Source organism: Zootoca vivipara, chromosome 9, assembly GCF_963506605.1.
Source record: "Zootoca vivipara chromosome 9, rZooViv1.1, whole genome shotgun sequence".
NCBI lineage: Eukaryota > Metazoa > Chordata > Lepidosauria > Squamata > Lacertidae > Zootoca > Zootoca vivipara.
Window position 1 is genome coordinate 62,525,608 of NC_083284.1, and position 13,652 is coordinate 62,539,259.

General features: G+C 42.4%; 1 protein-coding gene across 1 annotated transcript; it reads left to right on the forward strand.

Annotated features, from left to right (window-relative positions):
* The first annotated feature begins 4,857 nt into the window (after positions 1–4,857).
* On the forward strand, positions 4,858–9,568 carry LOC118083593 (toll-like receptor 6). Its single transcript, XM_035112133.2, has 2 exons — positions 4,858–5,093; positions 6,917–9,568. Exon 2 carries the CDS (start codon positions 6,981–6,983, stop codon positions 9,348–9,350), a length of 2,370 nt encoding a protein of 789 aa, XP_034968024.2. The 5' UTR covers positions 4,858–5,093; positions 6,917–6,980; the 3' UTR covers positions 9,351–9,568.
* The last annotated feature ends 4,084 nt before the right edge of the window (positions 9,569–13,652 follow it).

Here is a 13,652-nt window from a genome sequence, read left to right on the forward strand (position 1 = left end):
AATTGATGACAGAAGCTTTTTACTACTTTCTCTTCTATGTGGCTTTGTGCTTAATCTGACTTTTACCCAGATCACTTAGAAAAGTGAAAGATGGGTGGTGCTTCCTGCCTTCGTATCTTGAGTGGGGGATGTCAGGGGACAGGAGAAATAAGTGACCCAAAGGGATGATGTCCATGGAACTACAGTGGTACCTCGGGTTAAGAACTTAATTCGTTCCGGAGGTCCTTTCTTAACCTGAATGTTCTTAACTTGAGGTAACACTTTAGCTAATGGGGCCTTCCGCTGCCGCCGCGCAATTTCTATTCTCATCCTGAAGCAAAGTTCTTAACCCAGTACTATTTATGGGTTAGCGGAGTCTGTAACCTGAAGCATCTGTAACCTGAAGTGTCTGTAACCCTAGGTACCACTGTAACTCAGAAATCCAAATGTATTATAGTTGTAAAATGCTTTGTGACTCCTGCCTCAGCTTAAATTCTCCAGCTCCCTCCAAAATACTACAAGGTTAGCTATCAGGGTCTGAGCCAGGCCATTCCTCTTCCTCTTCCTCTTCCCTGCCCCCGCTTTCCTTTTTAACTGATGCTCAGCTTCTGTGTCTCTTCCCCAGGACCATACTCATTCTTTTTTGTTTGTTTGTTTTTTAATTCACAGTCTAATATTTTCTTTCTCCAAAGCTGGGGAATCACTAATGCAATAAGAAGCCCTTAATTGTCTGTGGTGGCCCCATTTCACATTCCTACTGATAAGCACAGGACCACTCTATTTAGTTTTGGGAGAAGTGGGGGAATACCCCAAAATGTTGCAGTGAACTGCTGGATATGATGGTCCTGTTCAGGACTCCAGCCAGCATCAGAAACATTGCAGTACTACTGTTCAGGTTTAACAGGGGCCATAAGAAGACTTTTTATTATTTATTTATTATTCACTCCTGAAATCTTCCATGGATAATCTTCAAGTGCTCCACAGTTAATATTGTTAATACTAATTTAATATAACTAACTTCCACCTTGTCCTATAATTAAGCAAATAGCACCACCTTTGGGTCTTAGGGAAGAAAAAATCCAGTTTATGTTTGTTACAAAATACAGCACTTTTCCTGATTATAAACAGTGATAGTTCAGGATATCACAGGTATTGGACTAAGGTCTAAGGCCCAAACACCCAGATGGCCTACTATTGGCACCACCAGGGCAGCTCATAGGCACAAGGAGCTCCCAGCTTGATCTCTCTTGCACTGCAGGAATGCTGCTGTAATGGTGAAATACTACTATGACTCTGTCAGCCCAGCAAAACCAAGTGACCTAAGAAACAAATAGGAACTTGGCTCATCCTACAGAACCTAACCCAGCTGGAAAACACTTGGAGTGTCACTCTTTCAACTTCTTCCTTTAGCTCTAATTAATTTTCAAGGGAGGAAAAGGTAACCACCCTCACCACCTTATGCTCAAGGGGGCACTGTGGTGTCTGTGTGCTTAAAGGCTTTGTGGACACCAGGAGAAGACATCATTGTACCCATGGGCGTCATACTGGCGACTTTTGTATTTTTTATGTAAATAATATCATAATCATGTTTCCATACCCATTCTTTATCAAACATGTTAGCACCCATGCTTTCCTCTCTTTTCCCTTGATTTTTTTTAACTTATAATTCCAAATTGGCATTTTTTCAATAAAGAGATGTAAAACATTTCAGCGCATTTTACTGTCTACTGTTAATTGTAGACTAATTCCAACCAAGTAAGATGTTATATTGTTATATTTCTGTACATTTGAAGAAAATAGTGCCTAACCAGCAAATAAAGAAAAAGTGATGGGTGATATCTTCATCATCGTGTGAGTGCCTGGAGGCAGTTGGAGGATGGATGGCGGTTAACAGATTGAGGTTGAATCCTGACAAGACTGAAGTACTGTTTTGGGGGGACAGGGGGCGGGTGGGTGTGGGGGCCTCCCTGGTCCTGAATGGGATAACTGTGCCCCTGAGGGACCAGGTGCGCAGCCTGGGGGCCATTTTGGACTCACAGCTGTCCATGGAGGTGCAGATTAATTCTGTGTCCAGGGTGGCTGTCTACCAGCTCCATCTGGTGCACAGGCTGAGACCCTACCTGACCGCAAACTGTCTCACCAGAGTAGTGCATGCTCTGGTTATCTCCCGCTTGGACTACTGCAATGCGCTTTACGTGGGGATACTTTGAAGGTGACCCGGAAACTGCAATTAATCCAGAATGCGGCAGCCAGACTGGGAGCGGCCGTCAGGACCACATAACACTGGTCCTGAGAGATCTACATTGGCTCCCAGTACGTTTCCGAGCACAATTCAAAGTGTTGGTGCTGACCTTTAAAGCTCTAAACGGCCTCGGTCCTGTATACCTGAAGGAGCGTCTCCACCCCCATCGTTCAGCCCGGACACTGAGATCCAGCACAGAGGGCCTTTTGGCAGTTTCCTCACTGCGAGAAGCAAAGCTACAGGGAACCAGGCAGAGGGCCTTCTCGGTAGTGGCACCTGCCCTGTGGAACGCCCTCCCATCAGAGGTCAGAGAGATAAACAACTACCTGACATTTAGAAAATACCTAAAGGCAGCCCTGTTTAGGGAAGTGTTTAGTCTGTGATATTTTAATGTATTTTGATATGTGTTGGAAGCTGCCCAGAGTGGCGGGGGAGACCTGGCCAGATGGGCGGGGTATAAATGATATATTATTATTAATAATAATATTATTATTATTATCATCATTATTGTTATCACCATCTATTAATTTATAAATTTCCTTTTACATGTGTGTCTTAATGTGATTTACAAACATACCACAAAACAGCTAAAATAGTTTGGAAAATAACAGCAACTAAGGATAGATTTAAAAACAATACAGAATGAACAGCCAAGGCAGATAACTGAAAAAGCTTGTTGAAATGATGGAATGTCTTCTATCATTTTCAGAAAGTACTGCTAGTGAGGGGCTGTCATATCTCAGATGGAATGCTGTTCTACAAAATGGGCAGCCATGCTGAAAACCCTGTTCTGAGTTGCTATCGAGAGGACCTCTCATATTTTAGAAATTCTCCTGAAAAACAGTGATCTGCTGGGTCTATAAGGGCAGTATCTCAAGTAACTTAGTCCCAAACTGTATAGGGTCATGCATGTTAGTGTTATGTGTTTGTGAGTGCTTGAATCCCCTAAATTCCAGGGTCTAGTGAGTGTTGGAGTTTAAGTAATGCTTTATTAAGATGAGCTGGTAGAGGCTGAATTTAGCAGTGTCAAAATACAGATCAAACCAGTTTTTCCATGCCCATGAAATTGCCTGGGAGAAGAGCCATCAAGAAGAACAAAATGAAGGTAACGAGCGATTAACAAAGTGAATACTATATACTGGACAGCAGATGGGTGTGAGCCCCTCCTTCCACTGAGAGATATCAGAGAAAAAGCAAAATGGAATTTTTAGGATTTCAGTTTTCTGGGTTGTGAGCTAGAGAGAAAAAGTGTCTGTCTGTTAAACACAGCAAGCTAAGCAGAGGGACAAAGAGCCACCTTTGATTTCTTTTTTAATCAAAGACTGCAGCAATGGGAGAAACAAGACCCTCTTGGAGTGTAATGCTTTGAACCCGTCCATCACAGGGTCAGGTTATATAGATGTATAAATATCCCATGTATCATAAAGACACCCCAGTCTCCATTGTGCCTCATTTTTGAAGGAAACACAAAACACCTGGATCCCTGGAATCTCACACTGCGGTGAGATTGGGATGATTTATAACAGTACCAAAACCTTAACACAGCAGCAAATTGGCAGCTAGTGCAAATCCATCAAACAAGATGTTGCATGCTAGAGGTGGTTTACTCCCCCAAGCAACCTAGCCACCAGTGCTGCTCTAGCTGCAGCCTCCAGACCAACCTCAAAGGTACATTGAGGGCATGGTGGTAATCCAGCCTTGAAGTTACCAGTACTGCGAACAAGCTATACAAATCCAGAAATGGCTGTAGCTTTTTTTATCTGCCAAAACTGGTAAAAGGCACTCCAGGCACTCCACAGGAGATGCAGTCCAACATCTAAAGGGCATCAGGTTGGCAAAGGTACAATCTCTCCAACTCTTATCCAGTCTCCATCACTCTTACTATCACTGCCACCTGCAACATCTGTGGGGATGGGGTTATCTCTCATGGAAGCACCTCAAACAACAAGGAAGGGGTAGATCATTCTCGGAGCCAGACTGATTCCTGCTGATGTTCCTCTTCAGGGCTCTTGAGCTTTGGATGTTTCTCAAAAGCAAGAATGAACACAGCCTTCTCAGTAAGTAACGTATTTCAAAATAAACAAAAGGGTATTTAAAAAGAACTGCTATGAATTGAAATCGGGAATGCCATTTGAACAGGCAACACTGTATTTTCCTTAACAGGGGCAGGGGACAAGGGGAACTCCTGGATGGTATATTCTATCAGAGCGGAGAAAAAATGAATATGGGGAAGTGACGACCAACTCAGTAAGCAGTAGCAGTTGTATTGTTTTTTAATAGGCAGAAGCTGGAAAACAAACAAATTAATATTTTATTACTTTCTAGGCAAGTGTTATTGTTGAATCACAGAATTGTTGAGTTGGAAAGGACTAGGGTCATTTAGTCCTGCAGTGCTGGAATCTTAGCTAAATTCTCTACGACAGATGGCCATCCAACGTCTTCTTCAAAACCTCCCCAGGCCCCCAGTCACTGAGCTTGCGCGCTGCTCTGCGCCTCCTTCATCCCTTCTCTGACGGAAAGCGGGGGTGGCGGTGGGAGAAGGCAATGGGGTCGGACAAGTGCAGAGTGGGCGGGGCTCTTTTTCTGGCTCCCTCCCCAACAAATCAGAAGCAGGCAGACCTCACAGCAGCAGCAGGCGAGCCGCGGTAGCTGACATTAGGCACCCGTGCGCTCCGGCGGCCAGAAGTGAACTCCGTCTCGACTTTTTCCCACGGTGAACAAAGCAGGCAGTGAGAGCAAGAGACCACCGTAGTGGAGGGTGGTGCTGGTTTTCACGCGCCTTCCCTTCTTGAGTGCCCTGCGATCCTGTGCAACGCCCATCTCCGATGCAAGCCTCCTCGAACTCAATGGGACTTACTGTACTCCAAAGTGGGTGAGTATGGATTGCTGCCTTAGTTTCACTTCCCTTTTCCCCACCACCCCGGAAGAGAGGAGCTCATTCAGCTTTTGTTTCTGTTGCTAGAACTGACGAAAACGTCAAGTTCCCTCATCATAACTTGTCAGATGTCAAAACCTGAATCATAACTTGAACATGTCAAGTTTCTTGAACAGTGCAGCCCGGTACACGTGCACTCAAAAGTATGTCTGCTTGTTTTCAATACATAAATAATTTTATTTGTACTCCACCTATTCACAGTTCAAACCATGCTCAAGGCGGCTTACAACATTAAAAAAATACATAACTACAACAGTAGTCATAACAGTAGTGTACTCAAAAGTAGTCATAAACAATAAATAAAACATTAAAAAATACAAAACCAAACTGAACAATTTCCACATATATCACAACAAAATCTAAAATAAATATACAAAAAACCAGCACAATGCTGTCCTTGAGGGGCAATGATGTCCTTGAGGGACATCAAGGCTTCAAAGGAGTCACAGAATCATAGAACTGTTGAGTTGGAAGGGACCACAAAGGTCATCTAGTCCAACCCCCTGCAATGCACCAATCTTGTGCCCATGACAATGATATTACGTCTCATGCTCTATCTCAGTCAAATTTTCCCATCTCCTCTTTCTCATCCTCTATGCACCCATACCAGGGTAGTGTGTATCCTGGTAGTCCAGGACTGTTAACCCAGTCCTATAGGCAATGCACATCCATTTAGTCACACATCTGCAAACAAAAAATAAATATAATTTCTGAGTTAACATGCAAAGGATTGAATTGTTAATGAACTGAAAAAAAACAACAGTAATAGGTTCCAATTCCTTTACAACAATATAACTTACTGGGCCAGGCAATTTTAGCACAAAGTGCTAAAGTGAGGACAAGGGGAAGGAACCATGTGCAGTACTGTCCTGAGCCCCTAGGAGGAAGTGTAGCCTAGTGGTGAGAGTGTCACATTAAGTCTGTAGGGGTCTGGGTTCAAATCCCTACTTAAGGGAGCAATCCTTCCTTCCACATGTCAAATGGTTGGGTGAAAGTGTCACTGTTTGCATCCCTGCTGGCAGTAGCCAGCAAAAAGGGGGTGGGACTGGGGTCCATTGGATCCCCAACTAGACTTGCTGCTGTCACACAAAAGCATTGGGCCCAGGTTCTACTGCCCCACGTCACATGACAGGGGATCAGGTTACAGTGTCTCCTGTGTGTGGGAATGTTACAGCAGTCACACATCAAAACAGTAAAAAATTATCCTGTCTCGCATGCAGCTGGGCAGTGGACAGAATTGAATATGCTAACACCTTCCACCCCAGGCACCATGCATGGCAGGTCAGCCAATATGGCAGTGCTGCTACTAATACACAAATCCCTGCTTTATCAAGATCCAAAAGTCTCAGTTAATATAAACTTCCACATCACACATACCCTGCTTGTTATGACAAAAGCATTGTGTTACTATCAAGATATAAATCTAAGAGTTACAGCTTAAAGTTGCAGCTCATGTTATAAATATGACATCGATTTTATTAATGATCATTTGTTTTCTTCGCTAGCATTTCTGAAGAATGCTATGGGAATAAAAAAGACACCCCTTCACACCTAAGTATCAAAACTTCATTGTAATCAGAATATTTTTCTTCCGAACGTGTGTGCTTGTGTGTGCATGCACACACATCTTCATGGTTCTCATCAACTAAAACAAATAGGAAATAAGAGTCCAAGGCATCCAGGAATTATAGCTGCTATAATTCATTTTGAACTTCTTGATGTGATTTCATTAACATGCTGCTGCATTTCTCCTCCTACAGGCCTGTGGTCAATGTGAAGTGATGAAAGTCACCAGTAAAAACATTTAAAGTATCTTCATGCACCATGGTAGATGAAAGAAGTTCAGTCACCAACCATTTCCTTAGTGCCTTCCTCCTTGCAATAATCTTCTGGAATAACATCCAAAGTTCTGCAGGGAAAGGACTGATTATGGACTTTTCCAACAGATTTCTAGTTAAAGTACCTAAGAACCTTCCAGCACAAATGACAGTGTTGGATTTGTCATACAACAGTATCTCTGAACTTCAGATTTCAGATTTTAGTTCTTCTTCTAAGCTCCAGGTACTAATTCTTTCTCATAATCTCATTGGAAAGCTTAATTTCAGTGTCTTCCAGTACAATGAAGACTTAGAACATCTAGACCTATCCTACAACAACTTGCAAACTCTTTCTTGTCATCTTGTTCCAAGTCTCAGGCATCTAGATCTCTCTTACAATAACTATGTAGACATGCCCACATGCCCAGAATTTAGCAAAATGTTGAAGCTGGAATATCTTGGCCTCAGTGCTAAAAGAATTCAGAAATCAGATTTTAGTGTTCTTGCTCATTTACAACTGGAAACTCTGTTCTTGGGCCTAGAAGACCTCTCTGAATATATCCAGGGAAATCTTCCAGTGTTCAATACAAGGAGCCTTCAGATTATATTCCCACCAAACAATGATTATCAAGTATTGCCAGATCTAGAAATCAATGTAACAGAAAGTTTAGAGCTGTCAAATATCCAAGAAACACAAGTCAATGACTTAAGAACTTTCCTGCTGAAACTTAACAAAAACTCAACATTACTAAACCTATCACTGAGCAATATACAATGTGACTGGGAAGACTTCATTGAAATTCTTCAGACTGTATGGGAATCAACCATTGAATATTTTGTTATAGCCAATGCATCACAGTTGGAAGCTCCAAATTCAATAGAGTTTAAGTATACAAAAACTTCACTCAAAGCTTTGACAATTAAGCAGACTACATTGACTACATTTCGTTCTGATGCAAAATATCTGTTGAAATTGTTTTCGGAGATGAACCTTACAGCCTTGACCATTTCTGATGCAGGTTTGATACACATGCTTTGCCCTTCAAACCCCAGTCATTTTACTTACTTATGTTTTTCAAATAACAGTTTTACAGATGCTGTTTTTGAAAACTGCAAGGACTTGATGTTCCTTGAGAAGCTCATTTTAAAAAGTAATCAGTTCAAAAAACTTGTCAGAGTAAGTTTAATGACCAGTCACATGGTGTCTTTGAAATATTTGGACATGAGCCTGAATTTATTGCAATATGAAGACCATGAGAATAAGTGTGACTGGGGTAAAAATCTGGTTGAATTAGATTTGTCATCCAATAAGTTGTCTGAATCAGTCTTTAAATGTCTGCCAGTCAATATTCAAATGATTGATCTTCAAAACAACCAGATTTCAAGCATTTCCAAAGAGATTATAGAGCTGAAGGCTTTAGAAGAAATAAATTTGGCATCCAATAAACTAGCTAGTCTTCCTGGATGTGGTCAGTTTAGAAATCTGAGGTTCCTGAATATAGAAATGAACTCTGTTGTCTCACCATCTTCTGAATTCTACCAGACATGTCAAGGCATCAAACAGCTAAAAGCAGGACACAATCCATTCACATGTACCTGTGAATTAAGACAGTTCATCAATCTTCAAAAGCAAGGATCTATGGAGTTGGTTGGTTGGCCTGACGCTTATGTGTGTGCGTACCCAGACTACTTAAGGGGGACCCTTTTAAAGGACTTTCATGTCTCTGAAGTTGTTTGCAATGTGAGTATTCTGATTACTATAGTTATAATTATTACTGTGGTCTTAGTAGCCACTGTTTCCTTCCTCTGCATTCGTTTTGATGTTCCATGGTATTTGAAGATGATGTGGAAGTGGACTCAAGCAAAACACAGGATTCGGAAGAGTAAGCCTGAAGACATACTCCCCATTGTAGAGTTCCATGCTTTTATCTCCTATAGCGAGCATGATTCTGAGTGGGTGAAAAATATATTGATTCCAAACTTGGAGAAGGAGGATGGCTCCATACGGATCTGCCAGCACGAGAGGAACTTTGTTGCAGGCAAGAGCATTGTGGAGAATATCATAGACTGCATTGAGAAAAGTTACAAGTCGATCTTTGTGTTGTCTCCTTACTTTGTGCAGAGTGAATGGTGTCATTATGAGCTCTACTTTGCCCATCACAAGTTATTCAGTGAAAATGCTGACAGTTTAATCCTGATTGTGCTGGAACCAATCCCTGCGTATATCATTCCTGCCAGGTACCACAAACTGAAAGCTCTCATGGCCAAGAGAATGTACTTGGAGTGGCCAAAGGATAAAAACAAGCATGGACTTTTCTGGTCTAATCTTCGGGCAGCCATTTACGTTAAACTGTCCAGCAACGAAGAAGAAATTTAATAAATTTATATTAAAATAATCATATGGCAGCCATTCATGTTAAGCTTCCAAATAGTGAAGAAGTCGTTTAGAGTTGTAGCTTTAAAGTCAGTTTTCATTGAGCTGAATTTATATAAAAATAAACAGATCTGCTGGCATGAGAGGAACTTTGGTGCACCCATGTATTGTTGAAAATATCAGAGACTGTTTTGTGAATAGTTAGACATCGCAAAGGGAGCCCACTTAGACCAAGCAAGGGAGAATAGGAAGCATAGACTTTTATTGGTACATATTAAGACATGAATTCTTATTAAGCTTGCTGTATTTATGCTTTCATAGTTATTATACCTATAATAACCTTAATATAGCCTAGCTGTAGGAAAACAGCTACCGTATTTTGAAAAATATGAAGGTGTCATATAATGGTTAGAGTATTTGTCTATCTACCCCAGTATTGTCTACTCTGACAGCCTTTGGCTCTCCAGGGTCCCAGGCAGATACTATTTCCTATCATCCACTGCTTGATCCTTTTAGCTGGCAATGCCAGGGACTGATTCTGGGGCATTCTGCAGGCAAAATATTTATTTATTTTAATGCACTTCTATATTACTCTTCCATTAAAAATCTTCATACCATTTTACAATCACCAATAAAATCTAATAAATCAATAAAAGGCAGCACTAAAAACCACAGCAGGTTAAAAGCCTGGTAAACTTTAAGTCTTTACCCTTGCACTTATACTCGTTTAAGTTCACTTACGCATTCTCGAAGGAGAGACTCAGCCACCTTTTGGAAAATAGTTGCAAAGGGATGGCAAGACTCCCCCTCCGAAGTGGAATACTCCATCCCTTTTGGGGCTTGGGAGTCATACTTCCAATCCCTATACACAATTAATCAACATCTACAGGCTCAATCCCTACCTCTAAGTGATACCGGGGCTGAGTGGCCCCTGGTGTCAACTGAAGAAGCCTGCAGTTAAACCTGGCAAAGCTCCTGGCACAGACATTATCTCTCCTGAGCTCCTCAAGGCCAATGCTGAATGGTGGACCCCGGTGCTTGCTGCCATTTACCAGCATACCTATGAAAGTAATACACCTGAGCCTTATTTCCAACAACAAACATTTCTTGAATGAGAGCCAGTGCATATTATTTTGTATAATTCCTATTTTGAATATAAGAATGTCAGAAAGTAGGGGCCAAGCAGTATAATTTATACAGCAGGTTGGGAAGCCAGACCAAAGAACCCAGGTCGTAATCCTGTTTTCACAAGCCTGTGAGATATAGTTCCTTGCTCAAGACCCAGGGTTGTGGAACTTGCAGCTCGTTGAACATCGCTGGGCTCCAATTGCCTTTTGTTCCAGCCAGCACGACCGATGGTTAGGGACCGACAGGAGTTGTAGTCCAATAACATCCAGAGGATCACAAGTTGCCCATCTCTGTGGCATGGCTAGGTGGAGATTTTGATCCTTCTCTTCCTGACCCAAACCCAACACTTTACTATATTTGGTTACTGAAATTTGTTTTTTAATAAGTCAGATTGGCTAGTAGTGGTGATCCACACTTTACCATCCTGTACATTTGTGGCATGCAGCCAAACTTTTGCAATGTACTGTGCTTTCCACTGTGTGATAAATGGTTCTGTATTGGGGAGGGAGCTCCCAGCCCCTTTCATCTACTGTATATGACTTTACATTTCGGACATCCCTTTCTGAAGTACACACACTAGGAATCATATTATTTAAGTCAGTGGGTTTACTTCCAGGTAAATGGCTTATAAATGTTTGTAGGGCTGCCTGCCAGTAAAATAATGTTTAGCTGATTAGTCATATGAGTAATAGAAGGAAGAGTGAAATAATAATACTATTTTATTAGCACTTCGAGTATTCAGACACTTCACATGCTTAAGAACTGCTGCCTGAATTCCTCCCCTTCTTTCTGTCAGTGGCTTTTCCTTTTGTGTCTTATTGGGTTATGGTTAAAGAAGAGAGCTTAACTATGATATCAGGTTTGGACCATTAACTTCTCATTGCTTTCAATTAGAAAAATGTCACCAAGTATGTTCACTCGGATGTAAGCTCCTTACTGTGCACAGACCATACATTTAAAGCACCCGCTATGAATAATCTTGGGAACTGTAGTTTGGTAAGGGAATTGCAATTGTAGTTCTTTGAGGAGTAAGCTACATTTCTGTTTTTTTGGGAGGGGGCAAAATGTGCTTTAAATGTGTAGTATGTACATGTTTAGGCTTGCAGCCCTAACTGATTAAATGTTCCTATACATTATAGGGGTCCAAGCAGGGGCGTAGCCAGGATCAAAACTAGGGGGGGGGGCAAGCCATGGTCGTTCAGGGGCGGGGCCAAGGCACGGGAGGGGAGGGGCCACGAAGTGGGAATGTGGGTGGGGCTACAGGCCAGCGGGCCTGATGACATCGTGGCAGTGGCGGAGGCAGCGGCCACCTTGTGCTTCTGGGGCTGGCAGCGTTGGCGGCTACCCTGCTTGGCTGGAGAGGACGGGAGGGTCGGGCAGGCGAGAGGGGGTGGCAGGGCGGGCGAGGGCGAGGCAAGGCATGGCCGCAGCCACGACAGCTCCGAGGCGTTGCTGCATATCAGCATAATATTTCAACCATGGTTCAAGCCCCACCTTAGGAAAAAATTCCTGCATTGCAGGGGGTTGGACTAGATGACCCTTGTGGTCCCTTCCGACTACAATTCTATTATTCTATTGATATATTACCATAGCATATGCATCATTCTGCTTTCTTGAATTGTCCTACTCCTAGGCATAGCAGCCAACTCCTAGAGGCCTAGGTGCCTCCCCCCCCCCCCAAATTACTGGTAAATACCATATTTGAAAGAGTCATCCCCCCATGTTGATGGGCTTTCTATGCGGGGCTTATCTGCCCCCCCCCCCGTATTTTATTAAGGATGGAAGAGGGAGGGAAGGAAGGAAGGAAGAAATAGAGAGAGGGATAACTCATATTTGTGGGTGCCTCTGGGTGACGCTGTGATGCTGGAACTCTGCATGTACAGGAGCCTTGTAAGCAGCTTTCTCTCTGCTTGATTTACAGCAGGCACGTCCAACAGGTAGATTGTGATCACTGGTCACTGGCACCCCTAAAAAAAGCTCACCCAAAATTTTCCTCCTCCCTAAAAAAAGTTGAACTATGACCTGAAGCCCTAAACAAAAATGGGCCTCCCCCCAGACTGGAACACCACTGCTTTTTATAAACATCACTGTGTCTGTCAAAGCTACAGCCCCCTCTTTCTTATTCACTTCCTTTTAGCCTTGCAGAGCCACCTTAGTCAAATTGAATCCTCTGAGTCTGCACCCTCATTAAATCGCCAATAGAACTCTTAATGCTCCTGAATGCTCATTAACAACTCCCACTTAAGAACAATAAGGTGAAATGGTCAGCTATCGAATCTTGCCTGGGGATATCTGCTCCATTGTCTTAACTGCTTAACTACTGGTAGCCACTTTGCTTTATTTATTTGATGTGTTTTTGTTACAGCTGTGTCCCCCCCCCCCCCCCCAGCAAGCGGAGACATAGCTGCTCTTGCTAAAGCAAAGCCCTTTCCACTTCAGTTTTTGGAGGGGAAAAGTGCTGGTTATGGTCTGTAAAATACATTAATTTTTTGCTTCTAGGGGGGGCAGCTGCCCCCTCCTGCCTACGCCCAGGCAAGTCGTATTTATTGCTGTGAGATCCACAAATAAGAAGCAGCACCCCACTCAGCAGCTTAGGATGGTTTTTTGCTCTCAATAAAATCACCAGGCAACCCTGTATCGGGAGATTTTTAATGTCTAATGTTTTACAATTTTTTATGTGCTGTGAGCCGCCCAGTGGCTGGGGGAAACCCCAGCTGGATGGGCGGGGTATAAATAAAAAAAATATTATTACTATTATTATTATTGGACAATAGGGTGATGACTTTTTTACAACCTCATTTCCCTGTATCATAATTTGATGAGCTTTCATTAAAGATTAGATAAAATCTTACTTTCAAAGAGATTTGATAAAAAAAACCTCACACACAAAATGATTTAAAATATTTTATTTATCAGTTTTTTGACCATTTTTGAAGTCACTGTAAGCATATATAAAATTGAACCCAAGCTTTAGAGTCGCATATATACATTATATAGGGTCATCAAACACACAAGGAAGCTTTTTTTAGCTGCAGTAACAGTATAGACGCCGCTAGAGGACGATGTTTTGCTACCTCTCCTGTAGGTTCTTTTCCCAGTATGCCTGGCAGGGTCTGCTGGCTGAGTTTTGAGGTCCCAAAAATGGCCTTTTACCTTGCGCAGGTGTGACATTTGTAT

Excerpts from the sequence above, each read along its gene's own strand:
- LOC118083593 (XM_035112133.2), top strand. The coding sequence starts at position 6,981 with ATGGTAGATGAAAGAAGTTCAGTCACCAACCATTTCCTTAGTGCCTTC.